The sequence below is a fragment of the Triticum urartu genome, chromosome 2A (assembly GCF_056163025.1).
Source record: "Triticum urartu cultivar PI428250 chromosome 2A, HENAU_Tu73, whole genome shotgun sequence".
Lineage (NCBI taxonomy): Eukaryota > Viridiplantae > Streptophyta > Magnoliopsida > Poales > Poaceae > Triticum > Triticum urartu.
The window spans coordinates 764,412,887-764,437,310 of NC_141874.1; the positions used below are offsets into that span (position 1 = coordinate 764,412,887).

The 24,424-nt window shown below is 49.1% G+C and overlaps 2 protein-coding genes across 2 annotated transcripts; one reads left to right on the top strand and one right to left on the bottom strand.

Moving 5' to 3' along the window:
• Positions 1-364: 364 nt before the first annotated feature.
• On the bottom strand, positions 365-3,283 carry LOC125540496 (disease resistance protein RGA4). Its single transcript, XM_048704106.2, has 3 exons — positions 2,931-3,283; positions 759-2,845; positions 365-674 (listed from the first exon to the last, which is right to left on the bottom strand). Exon 2 carries the CDS (start codon positions 2,797-2,799, stop codon positions 784-786), a length of 2,016 nt encoding a protein of 671 aa, XP_048560063.1. The 5' UTR covers positions 2,800-2,845; positions 2,931-3,283; the 3' UTR covers positions 365-674; positions 759-783.
• Positions 3,284-3,374: 91 nt separating this feature from the next.
• Positions 3,375-8,502, top strand: LOC125540495 (disease resistance protein RGA5). Its single transcript, XM_048704105.2, has 5 exons — positions 3,375-3,588; positions 3,691-3,766; positions 3,931-4,941; positions 5,140-5,347; positions 6,293-8,502. Exons 1-5 carry the CDS (start codon positions 3,583-3,585, stop codon positions 8,283-8,285), a joined length of 3,294 nt encoding a protein of 1,097 aa, XP_048560062.2. The 5' UTR covers positions 3,375-3,582; the 3' UTR covers positions 8,286-8,502.
• The last annotated feature ends 15,922 nt before the right edge of the window (positions 8,503-24,424 follow it).

A 24,424-nucleotide genomic window follows, 5' to 3' on the forward strand; every position in this document is an offset into this window, starting at 1 on the left:
GTAAAGCGTACTGATAATGAGAGATCTTAAGAACTGGAATATGAGATGGTTTGTGCATATACAAGACAGGTCTCCAGAAGTGCCAATGCATAGCTAGTGATGGGTAAAGCGTACTGATAATTAGAGATATTAAGAACTGGAATATCACTAATGAAGTATCAATGGACAGGGGTGCGTGAAAGACAGCTATCCACGTGTCAGAACTATGACTTGGTTTCGAAATCTTATGGGTTTCATCTCAAGCCTACCCCAACCAGTTTGGGATTGAAGTTGTTTGTATGGACATGATTATTATATCACGTATTACAAGTCATCAAAAGTACAAACATGACCCAACAATTAATCACCGAAATTGACATAACAGTTGATCACCAAGCTTGTTCAACATATATAGAAAGCCCAAAGCTAAAATAATGGATGGGAGTAAACAAACACAACAGTTAATAGGAAATTTCCTGATTTGAAGGAGCAAAATAAAATTTACAGTAAGAGTACGGTTTTATCTCTCTGAAACATATAAAAGATACGGTGCTCCGCTGCACTGCACAGGAGTAACCTGGAAAGATAAAGCGAACAACCTGTGGTAGTACACCTTTATTATAATGAAACCCGCCGCACGACGAGAGAAGAAGCGTCCAGCTTAAGTTGTTGGGTGAAACCCTGGCTGATTTCCACTGCACAAAATGAAAGAGTAGGCTTAATAACAATTGAAAGATATATACTTGAAGACTTTCAAGTGAAGATGAAGGAGAACTGACCTTTGTTTGATTAAGTCTGCATTAATTACTGGGGATACTCGAGGAACAAAACGTCGGGCTTATTAGGATGGCCCGTTGCAATGCGTAGCATTTCATCTTTTGTTGCACCCTCGACTTGTTGATGGAGAGCGACTTCCTGGAGTTTCGCCATGGGAATGATTTCGATGAGGGGTTCATCAGGAATGCCATGCAGATCTTCACAGAGGATATGAAGTGAGACAAGAGCGGGCAGCGCGACTGCTCTGATTGCTACTTCCAGCGTTTGCTTGCACACAACGAATATTCGCTCAATGGATTTGAGGTGCTCAGCTTCAGACAGTATGTCGAGGGACCCAAGGTTATCTTCAATAAGCTTCAGATATTTCAATCCCCTCACATCGGTCAGCCCGTCTCGAATAACATCCCAGCTCAGACCAGTGGACGAGAGGCACAGCTCCTTGATATCACTAAGCCCTGCAACAAACAGAGGAAATTGGCTGAGGTTACCGTGCAGCTTGAGCGAGTCGAGTTTGCCGGCGACTGACACTATCTTCTTGGTAAATTCCCCTGAGGATCCTTCGAAATGGATCGATAGGGACCAATGAACATGAGGCTCTCTGGTAGTTCTATGAATGAATTCCGTAATGGCATTTGAAAGATCTTTCAGGTTTCTTTTGCTTGCGTTGGATCCGCACCATATCTTCACCTCCCGCAACCGCCTCATAAGACTCATCAGCTGTGGAAATCCTAGTGTCTCGCCGGTGACAAATCCTGCTAGTGTCTCCAGCACACTCTTATCTCTTAGGAACCTCTCTAGATTTGATTCAAACCATCCCACTACGGGCACAGAGGTGATATCTATTCTAGAAAGCTGGAACTTGCCAAGGAGGTGCTTCAGCTTGGGCAGCAGGAGCACTTCCTTGAACACCGTCACAGTTTGGCTTCCACTCAGATCGAGCGTCTCTAACTGTTTCAGCATGCCGATATCCCTTGTAATGAAACCAATGCTGCCCAAATTGATGCTCAAATATTTCATCAGCACCAGGTCACAGATAGCCTGAATATGGCCATCACTCAGGTGACCACATTCTTTCAGATCCAACACTCTCAGCATTTCATACTTGGCAAAATCGAAAACAGCTTCATAATTGGAGAGATTCGCCCCAGCAGCAGGGAATACCGCCAGGGTCCGGAGACGAGATAAATTCTGAGGCAAATTCAGTTTGACATTTGCAGGAGGGTGCACAGATAGCCTGCGGGCTTCATCGGCCGGCAATTGGGCCCTGCCGTCACACAAGACAATGAAATTCTGGGAGACTGACATTTCAGAGATCCATTGGAGTGTCTCATCAGTGGGTCGGCATATCTTTACATCCCCGTTGTTGCCTCTCCGGGTGGAACAGATGATACTGGCTGTGATGAGGATTTTCAAATTGTTGACTGCGCCTTGTTCAACCTCTACTAATTCTTCAGCCAGCCATCTCCTGATTAGGGGCTTAGTCCTAACATCATGCTCAGGAGGGAACAAGCACAAATAAAGCAAGCAGTCAAGGTTACGAACAAGCCAAGCCTGGCGGCTCTGGTCGCTAAGAAGATCCTGAAGCTCCCTGGGGACAGAAGGAGCTGCTTGGTGTGCAGTCCCAGCTGCCCCTTGTGATGTCCCGTTAACTGCTAGTGTTATCACCTTCATATAACTCAGTATCTGATCTTTCGTGTCGATTGATCTGGCCTTGAGGCCAGCAATCTCGTTGGCAAATTCAGTGAAGGTCGTCTTGTCGGCATTGAAGCTGTCCATGCAGTCTTGGATGTCATATGCCAAGCGCCTCAGCAATGCAATGCATACTAGCTGCAAAGGACTGACGTGTCCGCCACTGGAATCAAAACACTGTTGCATGATAACTTGTATGAACTCGAGATCATTTTTGATGTAATTAGCATCATTCTTCACCGCCACACTAGCTTTTCTCTCTCTCCTTTTGCTTAATTCACCTATTACCTTGCTGAGCTTCGACACGGCGGCACTGGCCGCTGCGCCAAATAAGGCTACAGCAAACGCCTCCATCGATCTCTCTTTCTATTGCTCCGCCGATTACCCCTCCTCCATAGATCTGCATATGCATGGCAAAGTGGGGTTAGTGATGCTTGAAACGCAAGGGAGAGGGAGAGGTGGGGAGAAGGAGGAGGCGCATGTACCTAATCCAGTAGTGGAGTGGAGATCTATGGTTTCTCGGACTTGTGTCCTCTCTCTTGCTGCAATTACGAGCTTGATGGAGGCATGAGTGGAGAAGAAATGGGTTTACCCACACTATGTGGATGATGCAGGTACTAGTGGACGAGTGGAGAAGGATCGTTTTCTCTGATACAGTATATGCTTGCCTGCTCAACGACTTTCCTCCCGATAGACGTGGCGGGCATCCGGAAGGATCCGCCACTTTATTATCTCAAAAAAGAGAAAATCCCAAGATTGATTAAAATTGGCTAGCTATCAGTCGACTGAGGTTTTTCCAAGTCTTAGTCAAGTGCAATAATGTAATAAGATCTAACGAATATAGAATCGACTGAGACAGGGAAAAAAAAAGTGTTGTCGGCTGCATTATTGAACGGAAAAAAATTGCAATAAGCCGGCAGAGACAAGGGCGGCACTGTACGACGGGAATCAGTGCATCCAGTGTCCAGACAGGACAGCCAGCGCACTGACAAGACTAGAGCTGTAAGCCCACCTGCCAAAATCACACGCCACTCTTAGAGACGGACAAGTTCATCGCCAGAGACGGACGGACAGAAGCACGCGCACTTCCATCACAAACAACATCTTCCCTGAAGTTGGCTTGGATCAATTGCCGCCATGAAGGTGATTGCTTACAGCCGATCCGAGATTTCTTTCCTTTCTGATTGCGCGCTGGCCCGGTTTCCTGATTATGCTTGCCATCTCCTCTCTGATGGATGGATGCAGAAGGTCGTGGTGAAGCTGGACGTGCAGGACGACAAGCAGAAGCAGAGGGCGCTCAAGGCCGTCTCCGCTCTCCACGGTACTACGTTATACTCTTCTCCCCTTCCGACCAACTCCTGTTTCTTGCTCTGCTTCGTGCTCATCACGGAGGGAGTCGTCGGTCAAGTAATAATAGCCCGAATGTTCACCTGGTCATTCGTGACCGAAATCGACTTCTGACGGCAACAACTATGGCTTTCTCAGGCATCGACCAGATGGAAATGAGCATGCAGGACCAGAAGATGACGATCGTGGGCACGGCCGACCCCGTCGCCGTCGTCGGCAAGCTGCGCAAGCACTTCCCCACGGCGCAGATCGTTTCAGTCGGCCCGGCCAAAGATGAGAAGAAGGATGGCGATAAGATCGTTTCCGTCAGCCCGGCCAAAGATGAGAAGAAGGACGGCGACAAGATCATCTCCGTCGGCCCAGCCAAGGATGACAAGAAGAAGGACGCCAAGCAGCACCCGGTGTACCCGCCGCCGCCGGACCCGCACCCTTGGCGCTCCGTCCACAGCGCCGATAAGGATAATGTTGCATTCTTGGCGCTCTCGGTGAAGAAGAATCCTGGGGGTGGCGGATCCACTCTGCCGGCGATGGCGGATGCTGGTTCTTCCTCTTCTTCTCTAGATGTCATTTATCATCCTGCTTCTCTTGAGGCAGCGATGCAGGCTCCTGTTACTGTCATGCTGGGACCCGTGGGCCCCCTCCTGCTGAAACTCCATGGGCGCACGGCTCCCGGTCCAATACAGTCTCTGCCTCCAAATCTGCTCAGTGCGTATGAGATCCGTCTTCTCAAGGAATTATGCATCTCCCTGAAGCAAATGTCGGAAGATGAGGACGCTAGCATCATGGTCCGGTGGTGGATGAAGATAGTTCGGGAACTTTGTTATGACGCGGATGATCACCTGGACGAGGTGATTGACAGCGACGCCGGCGGCGGCGGCCCTCATCACGATCTCGCTCGTGCCAAGGACGAATTTTCAGGATTACTTGCTCGAGCAAAGGATGCGGCTGAAAGACGGAAATGTTTCGAGTGGTCACCTCCCAAGGCTATCAAACCAGCTGACCTTGGGGAAGCCGGTGTGAGCTGCCTCACCGGCCGTACCAAAGCTGGTGTTGTGGAGCTCCCAAAGAAGCTCGTCGAGTTGCTGGCTTTAGACGACGATGACGCCGACAATCAGACACTCAGGGTGATACCTATAAATGGATGTGCAGGTACAATCTAGCTTCACCTCGGATTTCATGTGCTTCCCTACTCCATGATCTATCTTCATTTTTATAAATAAGCAGTGCAGTGACGTGTTTCCTCTAAAAATAATCTATCTTCGCCTCGGCTGAATTCATGTCTTTTCAAGTTATTCATGTACAAGTTGTACAGTTCTTCATAGTTTTTCCTGTTTTTTGGATTTGCAGGTGTTGGAAAGACAACAGCTGCCAGAGCCTTGTATCACAGGCATGGATGGAAATTTCAGTGCCGGGCTTTCGTAACTGTGACCCGGAATCCAGATATGAGGGGGTTTCTCACCAGCATGCTCTCACAACTCAAGGCACCAAGGCCCCATGGCTTTCCTGATATACCGGAGCTTATTGAAGGTATCAGCAAACATCTCCAAGGCAAAAGGTAACCAATCTGTAAAGTAGGTACTGTTTAAATAAGCATATTGTGTGTTCTCTGAAAACAAATCACAGAAATATTTCAGGTGTTGTTCTTGAACTGTTGAGAGACGAGAGAAACATCTCCTGTGTTTTTTACACTTCTCAAATAGGATCGCGCTTTTATGGGACATTTGATTATTTTTCTTTAGATTCTTGTTGTTTACTGTGATGTACACAACTCTATGAATTTAGAGATTCCAATATGAACTACATACGGAGCAAAATGAGTGAATCTATACTCTAAACTACGACTATATGCATCCGTATGTAGTCCATAGTAAAATCTCTAGAAAGACTTATATTTAGGAACGGAGGAAGTACATATTAAACGCCATAATTTAGGACTGTGAGTCTCTGATATTTGGCGGCCGTTCGGTACCTAGGTGTAGCTACCAAGCACCCCTAGCCACCCATGACCTATTTCCTTGCATCTCTTTTATTTTCTTCATAAACCTACATGTTATGTAATTAATGAGAAAAATACTGATGTTAGCAAAATTCTTTCAATTTAAAATTTTCAAAAAACATTAGCACTCAGACGGCAAAACCAATTTAAAATTGGTTTCCACCACTAAATTCGCCGTGACAAGATCGTAGAAACTAAATCTCATGTCAGTATGTTCTGACGACCCTTGTTTTCCTGGGTTAAAACTTATGAAGCTACATGTGAGTTATCAGGCTATTCACAAGTAAACATCTAACGTCTATAATCCATGTACTTATGGTCATGAAATATCTACAAGTTAGGGTTATGTAGGTATTACCAATGGTAGGGACGTATGCTAAAATTTAGCACACTATCTTTAAAACAATAGGTATCATATTTACTTATTTGCAATATATTTTGCCTCGTGACTGAGGTATATATTAATTTGTTGTTAGGCCTGATGTAACTTACAAAATTATGCAGGTACTTCATCATAGTTGATGATTTATGGACTGCATCAGTATGGAATATTATTAGCCGTGCTTTTCCACGTGGTCATTATTGCAGCAGAATAATAACCACCACAGAAATTGATGATGTAGCATTGGCATGCTGCAGTTATGACTCAGACCATATATATAAGATGGAACCTCTTAATGATCATGACTCTAGAAAGTTATTCTTCAGTAGAGCGTTTGGTTCTGAAGAGGGTTGTCCAACAGATATCAAAGAAGTTTCATATGAGATTATAAGTAAATGTGGTGGTTTACCATTAGCAATTGTAAGTATTGCTAGTCTGTTAGCAAGCGAATCTATTGTCGCAAGGGGAAAATGGAAGCACATACAAGATTCTTTGCCCTCCACTTTTGTAGGGTTGAAAGATGTTCTAAACCTTCTGTACAATGATCTTCCTCCTCATTTGAGGACATGCTTGCTATATCTCAGCATGTATGCACAGGGCCGCGTGATCAAGAAGGATGAGTTGGTGAAGCAGTGGGTAGTTGAAGGTTTTCTCAGTGATGTGGGAGGGCGAGACACAGAAGAAATTGCTGAGGATTATTTTGATGAGCTTGTCAGCAGAGGGGTAGTCCATGCTGTGGACACCGGTTATAATGGCAAGGTGTTGTCATGTTCAGTTCACCACATTGTACTTGATTTTATTAGGCAAAAATCCAGGGAGCAAAATTTCGTCATCACTGTGGACTATTTCCAATCAACTCTCGCACTTCCTGAAAAAGTTCGCCGATTGTCCGTCCAGTTTGGAGGGGTAAGAAGTGCGTATATACCAGAAAGCATCATAACATCCCAAATTAGATCACTTGTATTTGGGGGTTTCATCAAGTGTGTACCTTCCATCATGGATTGTGGACTTCTTCGAGTTCTGATTCTTCATATTTGGGCTGATCAAAGCAAGAAGAGTTTTGACCTCACAAGAATCCGGGAGTTGTTTCGACTGAAGTATATCAAGATTGAATGTAATATCACCGTCAAACTTCCAAACAATATTCAAGGGCTGCAACACTTGGAGACACTGCAAGTTGATGCAAGATTATCTGCTGTTCCATCAGATATTGTTCGTCTGCCGCGTCTATTGTACCTTGGTCTTCCTAGTGAGGCTGATCTGCCCAGTGATATTAGGCGCTTGACATCTCTTCGCACTCTGGGGTATTTTGATCTCAGCAGTAACCCAGCTGACAATGTGATGGACCTTGGCGATCTTACCAATCTTTGGGATCTTCATCTCACTTGTGCCAAGTTACATACTGATCGTCTGGAGAACAACATTAAATGGCTGGGCTTGATTCTCGGGAAAATTATCAGCCTAAAATGTTTAACTCTGGCACCTGCAGCCTCGTCTCTGGATGACACTAGTACTTCAAGCATGGGAATTTGTTTTGATGGCTTTATCATTACCTACCCTCCTCCGACTCTTCAGAGACTCGAGTTGTCGCGGCAATGTTGCATCTTCTCCACACTGCCCGAGTGGACTGGAGATCTTGTCAACCTTCGTATTTTAAAGATTGCAGTTGGGGGGCTGACGGTGGATGATATACATGTCTTGAAAGGACTACCTTCTCTCTCTGCTCTCACTCTGTATATCCAGAGTGCTCCTGCAGACAGGATCATCATCGACAGGGGAGGATTCCAACTACTCACGTACTTCAAGTTCATGGATGCTGCACCATGCCTGTCCTTTGTGCCAGGAGCAATGCCCAAAGTCCAAAAGCTGAAGTTAGGCTTTAATTCAAACAAGATGGAGCCAAATACCTTTGAAATTGTTGGCTTCTGTCACTTGACAGACCTTACAGATATCTGCGTAAAACTTGGGGCACGGAATGCTGAAAAATTCGATATAAAAGCTGCCGAGTCTGCATTGGAGGCGGCCGTTAGGAATCCCCCAAACACTCCTACAATCAGTGTACAATGTGTTGATGCGATTTTTTGCACCGAGGAGGATAAGAGAACCAACACTTAAAAATAGAGGAAAAGCGTCAGGAGATTAAATAAGGCAAGAAGTAGATCATGGAACGTTTGGAGGAACATGTGAAGAAGCAAGATAAGAGCAGGCGTGGGTTTTCTTCCAAGACTAAAGATGTCATTTGTGTAATCTTCTTTCTCTTTTTTTTTTGACGAAATGCTGACGGATTATAACCAATTTCCTAGCTCAAGGGAAAACGTTCAGTGTGTATGTACTACCTTCTTGTTTGAAGGTGAAACCAGGCCAGGGCTAGTAGCAAGGCAGGTTCCAGTAGCTGAATCGAAAAAGAGGTTGGCTCGGTGCAGAGGAGAGGAGATAGTGTGACATACCAAAGCAGCGCATCCCCGGCGAAGCAGCGATCGCAGGAGGCAGCTCATGACGCACAGCGCTTGATGGCAACGGCACAAGCCAGGCTCAACTGGCCGCTGCACGCGCAGCAGCTCGGCTCAAGGCCCACCGCGCCACAAGGGAGCAGGCAGCTTGTTTCGTGCGGAGGACACCAGACCTTGGAACGAACACCTAGAGGGCACCTGCTCAGTCGGCGGAGGAAGGGCGCTCGGTGGCGCCGAGGTTGGAGCAGGACGGACCAACGGTCGAACAGGTGGCGTGCACGTCCGAAGCAGCGGAAACAGAGGGGCACATTGGAGGAATGCGGAGGACAAGACCGACGGGTCTGTAAGAGGGAGCGGGGAGAGAGGAGGGAGGGGGTGGTGGATGCGGTGGGGAGGACGGGATGGGGGAGGCAGGGGAAGCGGCCATGCGGTCTGCGGAGGAGGACGCCGGCCAACGGCGACCGGAGGACCTGGCTCCCGGCTAGTCGGCGCTGTACACAGACCCCGCGAGCCATCCATATCCTCAGACCGACAATTACCAATACGGGATTCAAAATAGCTTGTGGAATTCAAACTTTCAAAGTTGCTCCATTATACTGCCTCCCTCCCCCTGTAAAGAAATATAAGTGCGTTTAGTAGTGATCTAAACATTCCTGGCTCAGAAATACAAGTGCGTTTCGGAGTATTTCTTTACAGAGGGAGTATTATAATACCATGGAATTCTTCTGTATTTTACAACCACAGTTGATAACTTGCTTGAAACCAGGTTGAACATGTTTACAAAGGACGTCAAGTCGGCGTACCGAGCTCTAATGACTCAAAAAGAACGTCAAGCTCAAGCTCTAGAGAAAGGGCAGGCTACCGGTCCCTCAATTGACAATCAGCGGATGTGGAACGCCTTGTGGAAGCTAAATGTAATATCCAAGGTGCGGATGTTTTTCTGGCGTGTTGAGGGGTAGACTGTCATACGAGAGCACTCTCAAACATAGGCATTTACGAGAGACAAACCTGTGCAAAATCTGTATGGCAATGGAGGAGAACCTGGAGCACGCATTGTTGAAATGCTCACATGCAAAACTCTTTTGGGAGGAGGCTCAGCAGCTTTTCGACTTCCATTTGCCACGTCTACACCCAGACACATGGGCCAAAGATATCATATGCAAGGTCAATTCACTAGCTGGGAGCGGGCCATCATCGTTTTGGTTATGTGATCCATTTGGCGCTCAAGTAACAAGCTGACACATGGAGAAGACAAACTCGATCATGCGCATTCAGTTCGGAAAACCAAGGAGTCGCTCGCACTCCTAGACGTACCCCGTCGTCATGCACTAGTCTTACCAGAACATGATTGGCGACCCCCTGATCCTGCTTGGGTAAAGATTAACACCGACGCCGCAGTTCGGCAAGAGGAAGGCACAGGGGGTGGCGGAGGAGTTGCAAGGTCACCAAGTTCCTTTCAGGGGGCTTGGAGCAAACCATATCCAGGCGTAACAGATCATCTCATCGCAGAGGCGATGGCAGTAAGAGATGGTGTCATCTTCGCTAAGCTTAGGGGTTTCATGAGAGTCGTCTTTGAGATGGATTGTCTGGAGGTTGTTAACCTCTGGACCAACCGCCACGATTCACGCTGATCATAGTAGAGATTGGAGAGCTAGCTAGTAGTGTTACTTCTTTTGTAATCCAGCATGTATCAAGATCAGCGAACAGTCTGGCTCATATTTGTGCCAAGCATACTTGCGCGATTGACATGACCGAGAGCTAGCTAGACAATACTCTTAGCTTCTTGATCAGCAGCCTATGACTGACTGCGCAGAAAACACTTTTATTTAATAAAGCTCTCAAGTTTCCCCTGAAAAAAATGTTTATAGAGGGAGTATGAGCGGCCGTAATGTGCGCCTCAAATACAAGCATAGTATGATTTACTTTTTTGAGAAATCTATATCGAACGAACCACTATTTTTTGTGGATAGATCCAAACGAGCTTAAAGGCGTCCGATGCGCATCTTGCGGCGGAAGCTTCTCCAGGCAGTTACAATGCACGGGGGCTTCTCTAGGCTACAAGTCAATCAAGCTCCACGCTTGGTTGACTTGTAGCCTAGAAATACAGAGTTGATAGCTATTTATCTCAGTGTTCGGTTGTTGCCTACTGTTCGGCGCCGATTGAGCTGCCCTGGACGAGCCGCACGCGGGGCGGGAAGGGCCAGCTCCGGCGTCGGCGATGCATCCGCGGGCGAAAGGGGGCGTCGCACCAGATCCGGAGCTGCCTTCTGTATCCACCTGCAAGCACAGCAGCGAGATGCGGAGGGCCAGCTCATCCTCGTCGCCGGCAACATCGCGGAGGAACCCATCCCATTCATCGTCGTCGGATTTCTCGGAATGGCTGCCGGTGCTGGACATACTCACCGGAGATCGAAAGTTGACAAAATGTAGAAAGGGGGAGCAGAGCGGAGTGAAGTGAGGTTAGGGTTCAATCCGAATGGGGTTTTTTGTGGGGTCATGGTGGGCCAGAGGTGGGTCAGGCTGACCTGGTTGACGCACCCGGTCATGCCCGGGCCGCCTCATATTCGCCCTAAATGGTCACCAGCGCCCGTTCTCCGTGTCTGGCCATAAGCCCCGAGAACTGAAACTTCTCCTTCTCCAGCTCCACCTCAACGCTCTCTAGCTCCACCTTCCCCTCCGAAGACCCGGGAAGTGGAGTTGTCCGCCTCCATGTTGTCGCCAAGCGGCTAATCAGCCACCGATGTCGAGCCCACCAAACTTGGCGTTGACGGGAGGGGGGAGCGGTGGTCTTCCTAGGACACGAGCGACGGTGAGCTACCCCTCGCTGCCGGCGGCGCCCGCGGACGTGACGGCTTCGTGGTCAAGGCGGCAGAGCGCGACCTCGGCGATGTCCTCCTCCTCGTCGGTCTCGCCGGACACCACCTCGCGCATCCCGTCGTACTCCTTGTACGTGGCCGCCACCTCCGCCACCCGGTGGCGGTACAACCAGCGGGCGAGGTGGAGCGGTAGGACTCGAGCAGCGTCGCCTGCTGCGCCAGGTCAGTGTTGGGCACGACCGCCCTGCCGGCGGCGAGCTGCTCCTCCGCCTGCAAGTTCTCCTGAAGGAGGTGGTGGTTGTAGATGGCGTTGGCCTACACCTCCATCAATTGTTCTTCCCGCACCATGTCCATGTAATGGGCATGGGCCTCGCCGATGGTCATGGTGCAATGCACCATTAAGGGGGCGCGGAGGAGGAGGAGGGTGGCGATGGCTCGTCATCGGCAGCGTCCTCCATTGAGACGTCGTCGTCCTCCGGCTGTCCATGAAGAAGCAAATGCAATCTCTATGTGTGTATGTTTGTTTGCCACGCGCACACACAGGCACTTGTTGCTGCCGCTGATCGATGCTGCTAAAGAAAGAGGGAGCAAAAGCATATGCATGGCTGGCTCCATCCAAAGCAGCAGGGAGGGAAAAGGCAGAGTGCCATGCCCATGCGTGCGTCCTGCGTGAGCGCGCGTGCCACTCCAGTTCCGGCGTGCGTCAGATTAACAGATTCAGGTTCTTCTCTTTTTCCTACAGGCCAGATGTACGAATTACTCCCTCTACATCAAATTTCAAGACTTCTTTTAACATTGTTGTAGTGTTAAAAAAATGTTTTACATTAAGTCGCCGTTGATCATTAGGCGGTGGCTTAGTTGATCATTTGACTCGATCAGCCTTCCCGACTCAACTGCACTTAACAAGCCTTTTAAGTTACTAAACATATGCTAGTACCAACAGTGCAGGCACAGGAATAAGGGATTCTTACCTTAGGCCATGTCTAGCCGATTCGTTCCTTTGGCCGTTTCTTGCCGTTCATTCGGGGCGGGGGGAGAAGACGAGGCGGAGAGAAGAGGCACCGATTTTACTCGGACGCATAGGGATGGAGTAAATATACTCAGAATTTTAGGGATGGAGTAAAAATTTACTCCAATAAGCCATATAGGGGACCGGCTAGGTCAAACTTAGTGGAGTAAAAAGCGAAATTTACTCGACTAAGTTGATATAGAGGATCGGTTATGCACTTAGTGGTTGGCACTTTGAGAGTGCAGCTAGCACAGGAAAAAACAGAAGCAGTTTGCTAGCTCCTGTATAAACATGTTGCTAATAAAGTTTGTATTATGCTTTTTTAAATGGAGGTAAAAGAATTGCTTCATATATTAATTAAGAGAGAATAGAAATTGTTTGTGTTACAACACACCGGCAATACAAATGGGCATTTCTCTCCCAACATTATTGATCCCAACTTTTTGGCACCAGCGGTAACCTAGATTGCCACCTCGGTTTTGATGCTGTGGAGGAGGACCGCCGAAGGGGAACTCTTGTTGTGGAAGACACGAGCATTTCTCTCGTTCCAAAGTTTTTATTGGTAATGTAGTCGAGATATATACTCAGGTAGGGCAGGTCTTTTTCCGGAAAAAAAGGGTAGGACAGGTTTTGTGTTGGCACCACTTATTAAGCTAGTCTGAGTTGCATGTGCCTAGTCTGGGATTCGATCAAGTTCCAAGCTCGATCGTTGCATTGCATGCATTTGCTACAGCTTTAATCAGGTTTAGCCTGTAGTATCCTCGCTACTGCAGTCTGCAGATCCGGTGCAGCTAGCTGCCCTCTGTCGGGCGGGGTCCTCCCTAGCTTTGCCAGTAGAAAAGATTGGTCAGATTACTTATGACTCCACCTAGTAGCTGTAGTGGTACAACTGCTGATAACAATCAGTTAGGCCAACTCCACCACAAGACCTCATTTTGTCCGTCTTTGTCCGTTTGAGGTAAAACGGACAAACCCTACGACCCAGCGCGCAATGAACTGAATCCATCTTGTCCGTTTTATATCCGTCTGACCCTATTTCCAGACCAAACTTGGACTGGATTTGGGGTCAAAGCGGATAGAACCGGACGCGTTCTGCACCCTCTCCGTCCGCGCCCGTCCGGGGTGACCCCACTTGTCACCCACCCACCCCCACCACTCTCTCTCTCTTCCTTTTTCTCTCTCTCCGACCTACCCACGCACAGCTGCATGCGACGGCGAGGCAGAGCGCGGAGCTCGCGTCGGCCCGAGTGGGGAGCGGCGTAGGCGCGGAGCGGAGCAGGTGAGGCGGGACAGAGCGCGGAGCTCGCGGCGGGCGGGGCGGAGCGCGCGCTGCTGCCGGCCGGCGCAGCGTGCAAGCGAGCTGCGCGCGAGCGGCGGCGCGGCCGGCGCGGCGTGCGGCTACGGCGCGAGCGCGCGGGCGGCTGCCCGGCCGGCGCGGCGTATGGCTACGGCGCGAGCGCGCGAGCGGGGCGGAGCGCGAGCGGCTGCGCAGCCGGCGCGGCGTGCGGCTACTCCGCGAGCGCGCGGGCGGGGCGGAGGTGGAGCGCGAGCGCGCGTGGAGCAGAGCGAGGTGGTTGGCGCGCGAGCAGGGCGCGGTGGTTGGCGCGCGAGCAGGGGACCGCGGCGCGGGCGCGCGAGCAGGGGCGGAGGTGGGCGAGGGCGAGCGCGGGCGTACCGCGGCGCGGCGGGGGCGGGGCGAGGGCGGGCCGGGGCGAGGCGGGGCGGGTGGGGCGCGGGCGCGGGCTCCTGGGGCGCGGCGTGGGCGGGGGCGGCTCGGGCGCAGGCACGCGCGGCTGGAGCGCAGCGCGGTGGCCAGGGCGTAGGCTGCCGGAGCGCTGCGGACGCGAGCGCGCGAGCGCGGAACAGGCGCGGCGGCCAAGGCGAGCGAGGCTGGTGGGCGCTGTTGCGGCTGAGCTCGGTGGGCAGGCGCTGCAGCGGACGGCGACGGGCGCGAGGGCGGCTAGCGGCGGGCGCGGCGCGACAGGGCTCGCGGCGAGCGCGGGCGTACTCGGCGTGTGCGTGGCCGAGGCAGACAGTTTGGAGTAGTGGCTGCGCTGGGCGCCTTCACCCAGAGCCGGACATGCGTGTCCGTTTTGCTACCTATTGCCACCCAAACGGACGAAATTCGGACAAAGCGGACGTTCGTTTGGGGTCTTGCGATGGAGTTGACTTTATTACTCACAGTGAGTGAGTGGGTGAGCGAGTGAGTGAACAGTAGCTGTTGGTGCGTGCAGCTGCAGCAGCAGCAAAAGCGAGAGCGTGATCCCTGACCATTTCATCCGTTGGTGTTTGATTTCTGGCTTGTGATCATTGTTTCCTCTTAGTATTGGTGTACTGTTTATGTGTTAGTCCTCTCAAGCAAGCAAGTACTGCTCCATTTCGATAAGGCCAACTCCACCGCGCGACCTCATCCTGTCCACGTGCGTCTGTTTGGGGTAAAATGGACGAACCAGACGGCCCAGCGCGCGGGCGCAAACAGACTTTTGTCCGTTTTCTGTCCGCTTTCGACCCATCCCCGACCCAAGTTTGTGCCGCTTTTGGGGTGAAACGGACAGCACGCGGGCGCGCGGACCGTCTGCGCCTGTCCTCCCCTGGCTCGCCCGTCGGTGGCACAGGGACGCTTTTTTCTATCCGCCCCCCTCCCTCCCTTCAGCCGCACCCCTCCACTCTTCTCCACTCATTCTCACTCTTCCCCTCGTCGCTGCCGCTGCCATTGTAGCTGTGCAGCTCGGACGCGCGCTCGCCCAGCCCCTTCCCCTCGGCGCCCCCGAGCTACCCAACCACGGCCACCTCATTTGCGCACCCGCCGGCCGGATTTGGGGCGGATCCGGTCGGTCTTGAGCTCGCCCGGCTGTGGGAGGCCGCGCCGCGCCATGGACTGGCCGGGCACCGGGCCGGAAGGCCCTGGCATGGCCGCAAGGCCGCATGCAGGCAGTGGCTCCTCCTCTAGCCGCTCGGATCTACACCGTCGTTGGTCCGCCGGCAGATACACGAATGGCGGTCGGCCGGGCTCGGTGCTAGCCCAAAAGCTCGTCTGCGCACCGTTGCCAGTCATTAAATGCGACCACTGCCCAAAGAAGGTCGTGCGCCGCGTGTCTACAACGCCGGAACATCCCGAATGGGTGTTCATCAAGTGCTTAAACGACGGGGTATGTGCTCTTTTTAGCTTCGGTTGTGCTCTTAGATTTGACTAGTTGTGCTAAATTAAAATTTTATTGTGTAGCATGGATGCAAGTTTTGGTATTGGGAAGAAGAGTACATCGATATATTGATAGAGCGCAATTTAGTAGATGTTCGTGCACTTTTAGCTATCATAGAGGCTAGAGATGAGACTAATGCACTTGTTGCTAGATTAGAGGCTAGACATGAGACTAGATGCGAAAAAACAACCTCTACTTCTTTAGACTCGAAGAAAAAATAAGCATGCAAGATCGAGCCTCCTTCGCAGATAAACAATGAATGCATCGAGAAGGCACTAATCCAACTTAAAGGAGCAGTTATGGAAGTTGGATATCTTCTAAAATGTATTATTGTGGTTCTTGTTTTCTTTGGTCTTACTTTTTTAGTCAAAATTTGGTGATATATTCCCATGTATAGAAAATGAATGATGAAAAGAAAGTTAAGAGCTTGCAAAGAAAAGTGTACGCGGCCGCGATGCGTCCGCACGTTGGGCGCACGGCCACCACATCCCAGAAACGGTCCGGACACGACTCTATTGCCCTACCTAAACGGACAAAATCCGGGTAAAACGAACGTCCGTTTGGAGTCGCACGGTGGAGTTGGCCTTACACGCACCACCTCTTCTTTTTACTGCACGTCTACACCTCAATCATTTCACACACCTCCACTTTGCTTTTCTCTGGGCTCTGCTTTGCGTCCGCTCCCAGCAAAAAAATAAAAATAAAAAAATCAGCTTCTCGCACAAATTTAGGCGGTAAATCAAACCAGTGCCTGTCGATGCCGGTGATGTGAATGGTCGCATGAGTCGGGAAAAGCCACGCGTGGCAAATCATCCATCAATCCGTTTGGCCACGGCCATCAATCATACTATGTCAAGCTGACCTTGAGCTAATTAATTACATATATCTATAATGTGTGATGAATAGTGGTGCTCGTGCTGCTAATTAACTTGCGTCGTGTCAAGTCATGCTTAATGTGATTAAGAATGTCCTCACCCAGACCAGACCCAGGAGCTATTCGTTCCTTCCTTTGGTGTGTCTGCACGTTTTGACAGCCAGATACTCCCTCCGTTTCATAATGTAAGACGTTTTTTGACACTAGTGTAGTGTCAAAAAAGGTCTTACATTATGAGACGGAGGGAGTAGTTTCGTTCGGTTTTGGATGGAAATCTAGTTAGCAGAGACGGTGAAAAGGGTAAAGAAAAGAGCCAATCAGCAGTAAACTACTCCCTCCGTCCCATAATATAAGAGTATTTTGACATTAGTGTAAATAACGCTCTTATATTATGGAACGGAGGAAGTAGATCTTTTATTCTTTTCACATGTGAGCTCGACAGAGGAGAGGGCTGCACTGACCGACTGACTGGAGCACTTGCACACTATTCAAGTTTTTTTAAGGAAAAGAGCTTCATGACTAGCTTTATTAATTTAAACAATACTTACATCGTACGCTAAAAGACTGGAAATAAAATCTGGCGCACGAGTCACCGCGGCGAGGGTGTTTATTGAATCAATAATTCTACATCTACGAAAGGTGCTAGTAGGCTTACTTAACCTTCCATAAAATTCTCTCCTCCTTCTGATTTTAACCGGGGTGGGTCCCAACTGCTAATCATGGCCCAATTAGCAACCCCCGCATCACTTTTATGTAAAATCTAAACGTAAGATGGAGGTTGTGTAGCTTGGCCCGGCGTCATCCGTGTGGTCAACGGTGGAGTCGATCTAGTCGATGGCGATGACGATGAACCAACCGAGTAGGCGATGTGCAGCCTGTGGGGTGGCCGTCTGGACGTGAGTGCCCCTCCTACGAGGGTCTGATCAATACAACAATAAACGTTAGCCATCCTATAATTTCTACGGTGTTAACCCATATTAGCCTGCAAAATCAAGCTAGAATAAATGACAATTGAGTGGAAGGGCTCTTAGCCTAGTGGCAAGAGCACGGTTGTCTGCCTTGGCAGACCCAAGTTCGAATCCAGTGGCCGGAATTTATTGATGCTTGCTCGAAAATGCCAGTAAAGACCATAAAAATGTCATCATTCTGTTAGATGTTTTCTAAAAAATACCATTAGACATTATTATTATCGGGTCAAACCAATTGACCATGTTATATTATCGAAATACACCTGGACCTATATGTCAGCTCTCTTTATCATCACAATGATAAGTGTCGGGCCCACTTGTCATGAGACGGGTCTGTTTTATGTTTAAACGAGTCTTGTTTGCTTGCCACACGCGCACACACACATAGATAGATAAAGATACAAAGCCTCACACATACACATTTGAGGCAGCAGCTTGCAGAGTTGTAAAGATATATAAGAGCGTTTAGATCACTAAAGAGGGAGTACTTGACTGGCAAATATTAAGGTGGCTTAGTTAAACATTGGGCCAGGCTCCTCCCTGAGCTGCACTGCGCTTGACAAGCTTTTTATTTGCGGTGCCCTACTTAATTAGCACACATCTGTCAGCGCCATGCCAATAGTTTCACTCTTTCTTGCAGTCGCAGGGATAAGAGATCGTGGTTGCTACTTTCAGACTGCAAGTGCAGGGCCGGTTCTGTCTCTACGGCGCTTAATTAAATCAAAGCTTAATTTGCTAGTACGTACTTGCAGGGATGGACGAGCAGGTTTTCTCACGCTAATCAATCGTTCGTTCGGACTTCTTTGTCAGAGCCCCATTGTTATTGTTACTGTATTAGGCATCTACAACAAGGGCACATATTCGGTCCTCGTATGGCTAATCTCTGCGATTTTTACTCCGAGCTACTGTAGTAGAGTACTAGTAATAGCACTTGGATGCTTGTAAAAGAAGAAAACATAAATAATCGCCTTAAAAAACAAACTAAACCATCGTGTACTGTCAGCAGAAAAATGGAAAAAAGAAAGATTAAATGAGATAATTCGAGACACAGGTTTGAGAAAAATTGTGAAAAAGCTGCTAAATGGGATAAATACTATCACGGGCGTGAAATCCACTCTGTTTTGTTTACTTGCCCTCTCGAAACTAGCTAGTAACTGATGAACCTTCCTTGAGATGCTAAATGTTGAATAATAGTTGAACGTGGGGTAGATGATTTTGAGTTTGGGGTGGGAATGGAACGTGGTGCTGATTATGATGAACGTGGTGACATGGTTGGATGGGACGGGAGACCCAAAAACTTTGGTCGCCTTGCCTCCAAATCATCTCCTCCACTGCAAATGTTTGTGTGTTACCGATGACTCAAGCACAACATGGCTTACCAGACTCGTTGCATTTCAGTTAAGTGCACCCTCTTCTTTTTACTCAATCATTTCGCACACGTCCGCTTTGATTTGCGTCTGTTCTCGGTAAAATTTGCAGCGGTAAAAGCCCACCTTTTCATTGAGAGCATGCATCTTCTTTAGTACTGCATTTTTTAAACCAGAAAAAAGGCTATCATTATCCCGCTAAATTTTATCCGCTTTGCGTCTGTTATTTGGGTTGGCTGGAATCGTCACTCTCAGAGCTCCTCTATTTTACGCGTGACTGGCTCATTAGGTCTCACTGTCTCTTTTTGTGGCGTTTCGACCACTTCTGTGCTTCTTCTCTTTTTTTTTCAAAAAAAAAATATATATATTAATATCACGAAGATACTAATTACACCCGGTCTCTGTACTAAAAAGATCTCCAAATGCACCAAGTATACACACAGCCAAAAAAAGAAAATGAAAAAAAGAAAGAAAAAAGGCCGCGCCACGGTGATCAATCACTAACAACAGTAGCACTCTAATCACCACTGGGGACAACACCCGGATTACAAAAGAGGCTCTCCAGAGCAACGCCTCCAAGAAGGAAACAATGCACAAGCATTGTCATTGCCCGATCGAAGATCTTGGGTTTTCACTCTGGAGAAAGTCCGAATTCACCCAAAAACAATGTCTTCAATAAGGTCATTGCCAGGTACAAGCAATAAAGGCCAGACCTTGGGTTCCCACCAAGGGGCCCAACCAAAATTGCCGTCCTCCAGTGTTGACGCCCCTTGCTTGCCAAGGCCGCTGCTGCAAGTCACGAAACACCTAGCACACTGTCTTCCTTGCATCCAATATACCTTTTCACCAATGCTTCAAGACCTCCAATCGTAGCCGCTATGACTTTCTCTACCTTTATCAATGCCTTGGAAATCTTGACTTAGACATGTCCCGTGACTCCGATAAGAAAGCGAAGCTTCATGCCGCGCCCACTTGAAGCTGTGCCAGCTGATAATATGAGCGCGCGCGACTGGACCTTTCTGACCTAGATATTTTGGGGCGACACACGCCATTCTGTATAGATCTCTGACGGAAAAAATGGAACTAGTCAGCAGCCAGATCGAAGAGGTCGAAGTCCGACAGAAAGACGATTTGGCGGATGAAGAACGCTAGGGCCAAACCACCACAGCACTAAGTGCCTCCACGCCGTGGCCAGTGCACGAGCACAGAAGCCGGAACCGCCACCGAGCTGCCGCCTCAAGCCACAGCCAACCACAGTGGCACCATGAGCCGTGACCGTGCACGACAGCAGCAGGCCCATCGAGCCTAGATCGGGCCTGCACAAACCCCGCCACCCCGCCATGACCAGCCACCCGCAGGCCGTCGCCGCATCCCGGCAGCACCTCCACCTCGCAGCCGACGTGAAGCATGAACACCGGCCGCCATCCGAAGGCCGCCGCCACGAGCTCCCCAACCCGCGAACGCCCGCAGCCAACGGGAAGAGCAGGCAGCGACGGCGAGGGGATGAGGGTGGGGACGGCGCTTTTGTTCCTTTTTTGTCTGTTTGGATCGGCCCCCGCTCGGCGTCCGCCCTGTTTTAGATTTGGGTCGTCAGTGCGCCCAACGCGCCGATCCATATGTGCCGGCGTGGCCGGCTGGCCGGCCTATTTTAACAAATAGCTCATTTTTGCATTGTTTCACACATAATTTTTGCATTCAAATGTATAGTCAACTAACATAGTTTCAACTGAATAAAATTGCATAGTTTTACAAGCCGAATAAAAGTAAAAATGTTTCACATAGTTTTGCAAGTCAAATAAAGACGATGTATGGCGCACGGAGGAGGGCTTTTGGGAAAAGATGCCGTGCTTTTTGTTGCAACCAAGTCCATCCCATGCCGGTGTGTTGGTGTGTCACAGTGCCAGGGAACAGTCTCTCAACCCCCCCCCCCCTCTCTTCTTGCTTTATCTATGGATGCAAAGCAAACGCAAAGCATTTTTCTTGGCTAAAGAAGAATCAGGTCTGCTTTCTGTTGGAAATATGAGCAAATTATCACGAGATTTAATCCGAATAAACAGAATATAAATCATGACCACAGCAGCAGAGATTAAACTAATCATGCGAACTAGCATAGCAGATGAACATATCACATCTAGGGCACATACTAGAAACATGAATTCTACCACGATCTCGAACAGAAAGGATAGAATCACATACGGTGCAGCGGGTGCAGCACCACCGGCGTTGATGTTGTCGCCCATGTCGTCGAGGATGAGGTTGCCGAGGTCGGGGAAGAAGCCGTCGTTCGCGAAGTCGTTGCTGCCAGCAGTCGCGCGAGTGCGCTCCCCAAAAACCTGATCGCCCCTCTCCCGTACAGGATCACGAGAGGCGGGGTTCCGGAGGCCTGCTGTCCCTTCTCGCGGTGCACGCCGGAAGGAGGGATGAAGAAGACTAGCTTGGCGGCGCAATGATCTGGAATGGTGATGAGAAACCATACGAAGCGGCGACGGCTAGGGTAGACGTCTGCCTGACTATATATTGCGGGCCGGGTAGGTCGTGTGAGTAAACCCCACGTCCGAGTCGTCACGATCCAAAAGAATCGGAAACGGTTCAGTAATTAACGCGTCCGTTAATTATTAATTAATGACTCATTAATTTTCCCATGCAGCAAAAATATAGACAACGTGCATAGCTCTGTCCTCGGCTCAATCCGGCAACCCGCGGCGCGGCGCGGCGCGGCGCGCGAGGAGGAGGAGCGCGCGTGTAGGTCTCCTCTTCTCATGCTCATACAAGTGGTAGAAGAGCTCACCTTATAAAGAGGTGCAACTCTCTCTCAACTTCCAAGGTGGGACTAAACTTTAGCCTCACTCACTTCACTCACATGTGTGCATGAATGGGCCAAGAGAATTTCAGAATTTTAGTTGGGCTTTGGGCCAAAGGCCTACTAGCAAAATTCCAACAATCCCCCACAAAGTCTCATTGGCACATCTCATCATTTAGTTCCAAAACATTGTTTTATATATTGGTGCTTAGTGGAGACTGTGAAGTTGAACTTCCACTTGGAAATATCTTGTTCACGGATTCGAATCTGATGATAACCCATACGGGGATCAAGCTTGGAGAATACTTAAGCACCTTTGAGTTGTTCGAACAGCTCATTGATGTTGGGAAGTGGGTATTTGTTCTTGATGGTCTTCTTGTTCACTGGACGGTAGTCAACACAAAGTCGGTCCGATCCATCCTTCTTCTTCACAAAAAGAACACCACAGCCCCACAGAGAAGAACTAGGCCGGATGAGACCCATTCTTTCTTGCTCATCGAGTTGTTTCTTCAGCTCCTTCAACTCTTCAGGTCCGAGCTTGTAAGGACGTTTGCACACAGGTTCCGTGCCGGGTTCAAGATCAATAACGAATTCAACTGGCCGGTGCGGAGGCATTCCTGGGAGCTCTTCTGGAAAGACGTCTTGATACTCACAAATGACTGGAATTTGCGAGATAGTGTCCAGTTCACCCTTCTCATTGAGAGAAAACAGGCGGATGGTATTATCCCGAGCGGCAAAGATAATAACTTCCTCAGACGAATGAGTCAATTGAATCTGCTTGGCTGCACAATCAAGCTGAGCCTTGTGCTTAGAAAGCCAATCCATCCCGAGAATAAGATCAATATCGGAGTTACCAAGAACCATTGGAGAAGCAAGAAACTTGAAATCACCCATCAAGATAGAAATATCCGGAACCAGCATACTAGAACTCAGTCGCTTAGCCGGAGAGACGACTTGCATAGCTCTAGGTAAAGCCTTAGTGCTAAAATTGTTCTCCGATGCAAATGGGAATGACATGAAAGAATGCGATGCACCAGAGTCAAAAAGAACTTCTGTAGGAATCTCATTAACAGGAAGGTTACCCATGATGACATCTGAAGAATCCTCTGCCTGAGCTGCATTCACCATATTGACCTTGGCATGCTTGGGATTATGCTTGACCACAGCTGTACTTGCCGATCTCACAGGAGGAGGAGGAAGACGCCTCTGGTTGAAACACTTGTTGGCGTAGTGACCCTTCTGTTGGCACTTGTTGCACGTGACCTCTGAAAGCGGACGGTGCTACGGAGCACTCGATCTTGGAGGTTGAGACGAAGTCTTGTTCTGAAAGCCTGGGTTAGGTGGGTGGGAGAAACCACTGCCACCTTTGCTCTTCTGCTGATACGGCTGACGAAACAGGGGAGGAGGAAGCCAATACTTCTGCTGCTTGGCCACTTGAGTAGAGGAAGATGGAGTAGCATCTCTGGCTCGCTTCCTGGAAGCATCACACCTCAACTGAACAGCCTCTTGCTTCAGTGCCATGTTGTAGAACTCATCGTATCTCAACGGCTCAAAGAGGACAAGAGCGAGCTGAATGTCTTCTCTGAGACCACCCCTGAACTGATATATCATGCTCTTCTCATCAGGAACATCCTGCTTGGCAAAACGGGCGAGCTTTTGGAACAACTTGTTGTAGTCATAGACAGAGAAAGAGCCTTGCTTCAGATTGCGGAATTCCTTACGCTTACTCTCAACCACACTTTGAGGGATGTGATGAGCGCGGAAATCTTGACGAAATCATCCCAAGTGATCAGACGTCCACCTCTGGAATCCTTGCACTGCTGGAACCATTCTGCTGCCTGATCTTTGAGTTGGAAAGAAGCGAACTTGACGAAATCTTCAGGCCTGACGTTGCTGCATTCAAAATGCTTGCCCAGATCCACAAGCCAATCGTCAGCATCGGAAGCCTCAACACAACTGCTGAACGTCTTTGGACCATTTGCGAGGAACTGGTTCAGTGTAGCAAAGTGGTGCTGATTGTTGCCTTGATTCCCTTGCCTTCCTTGATTGTGCTCTTGGAGGATTTGCATGATCAGCTGTGTGTTTGCATTTGTAGCGGCCATCACAGCTTGCCATGCTTCCGGAGGAGGAGGAGGAGGTGGCGGATCTTGATTCTGGTTCTGACTGGTGCTCTTAGCGGGAGCCATCCTGAAGAGGTTGACCACCGTTAGCACATAGACAGATAAATGACGCTGAAACCAACGGAATGAAAATTGCAACATAGTCTTCACATCCGAACAAAAGAACGAATGCATTTCTCTTGAAGTGGTCACATATCCCTAAATTGCAAAGCCACGTAGAATTAAGGTAGAAGAAGTAAATCCACAAGGTACGGCTCAAGAACGAATAATCGGTAAGAAATCCCAATCTCAAACAAATATCCGTGGAAGAAGAACTAGAGCTACAAGAATTCCCACCTATGAAACTCCCGAAATTGTCCGGTTACGCAATCAGGTGTTGGCGATACAGGGGAAGCATAATATCTCACCCAAACTAGCAATACCTACATCCAGCTGTATCCATCCTTCAACACATAACCAAGAAACCTTCGGAAACTATCTACCTCAACCTTCGAAAAGCATCCTTTATACAAGTTATGGCGATACTCCCGAACTCCAGCCCCAGTACTGGGTGGCGTCGAGGTTATCTCACCAACGAACTGCATAAAAGAGATTTTCGATGTCGGCGAACATATCTCAAGTATTCCAGAATTGCAACGATAAAATTATGA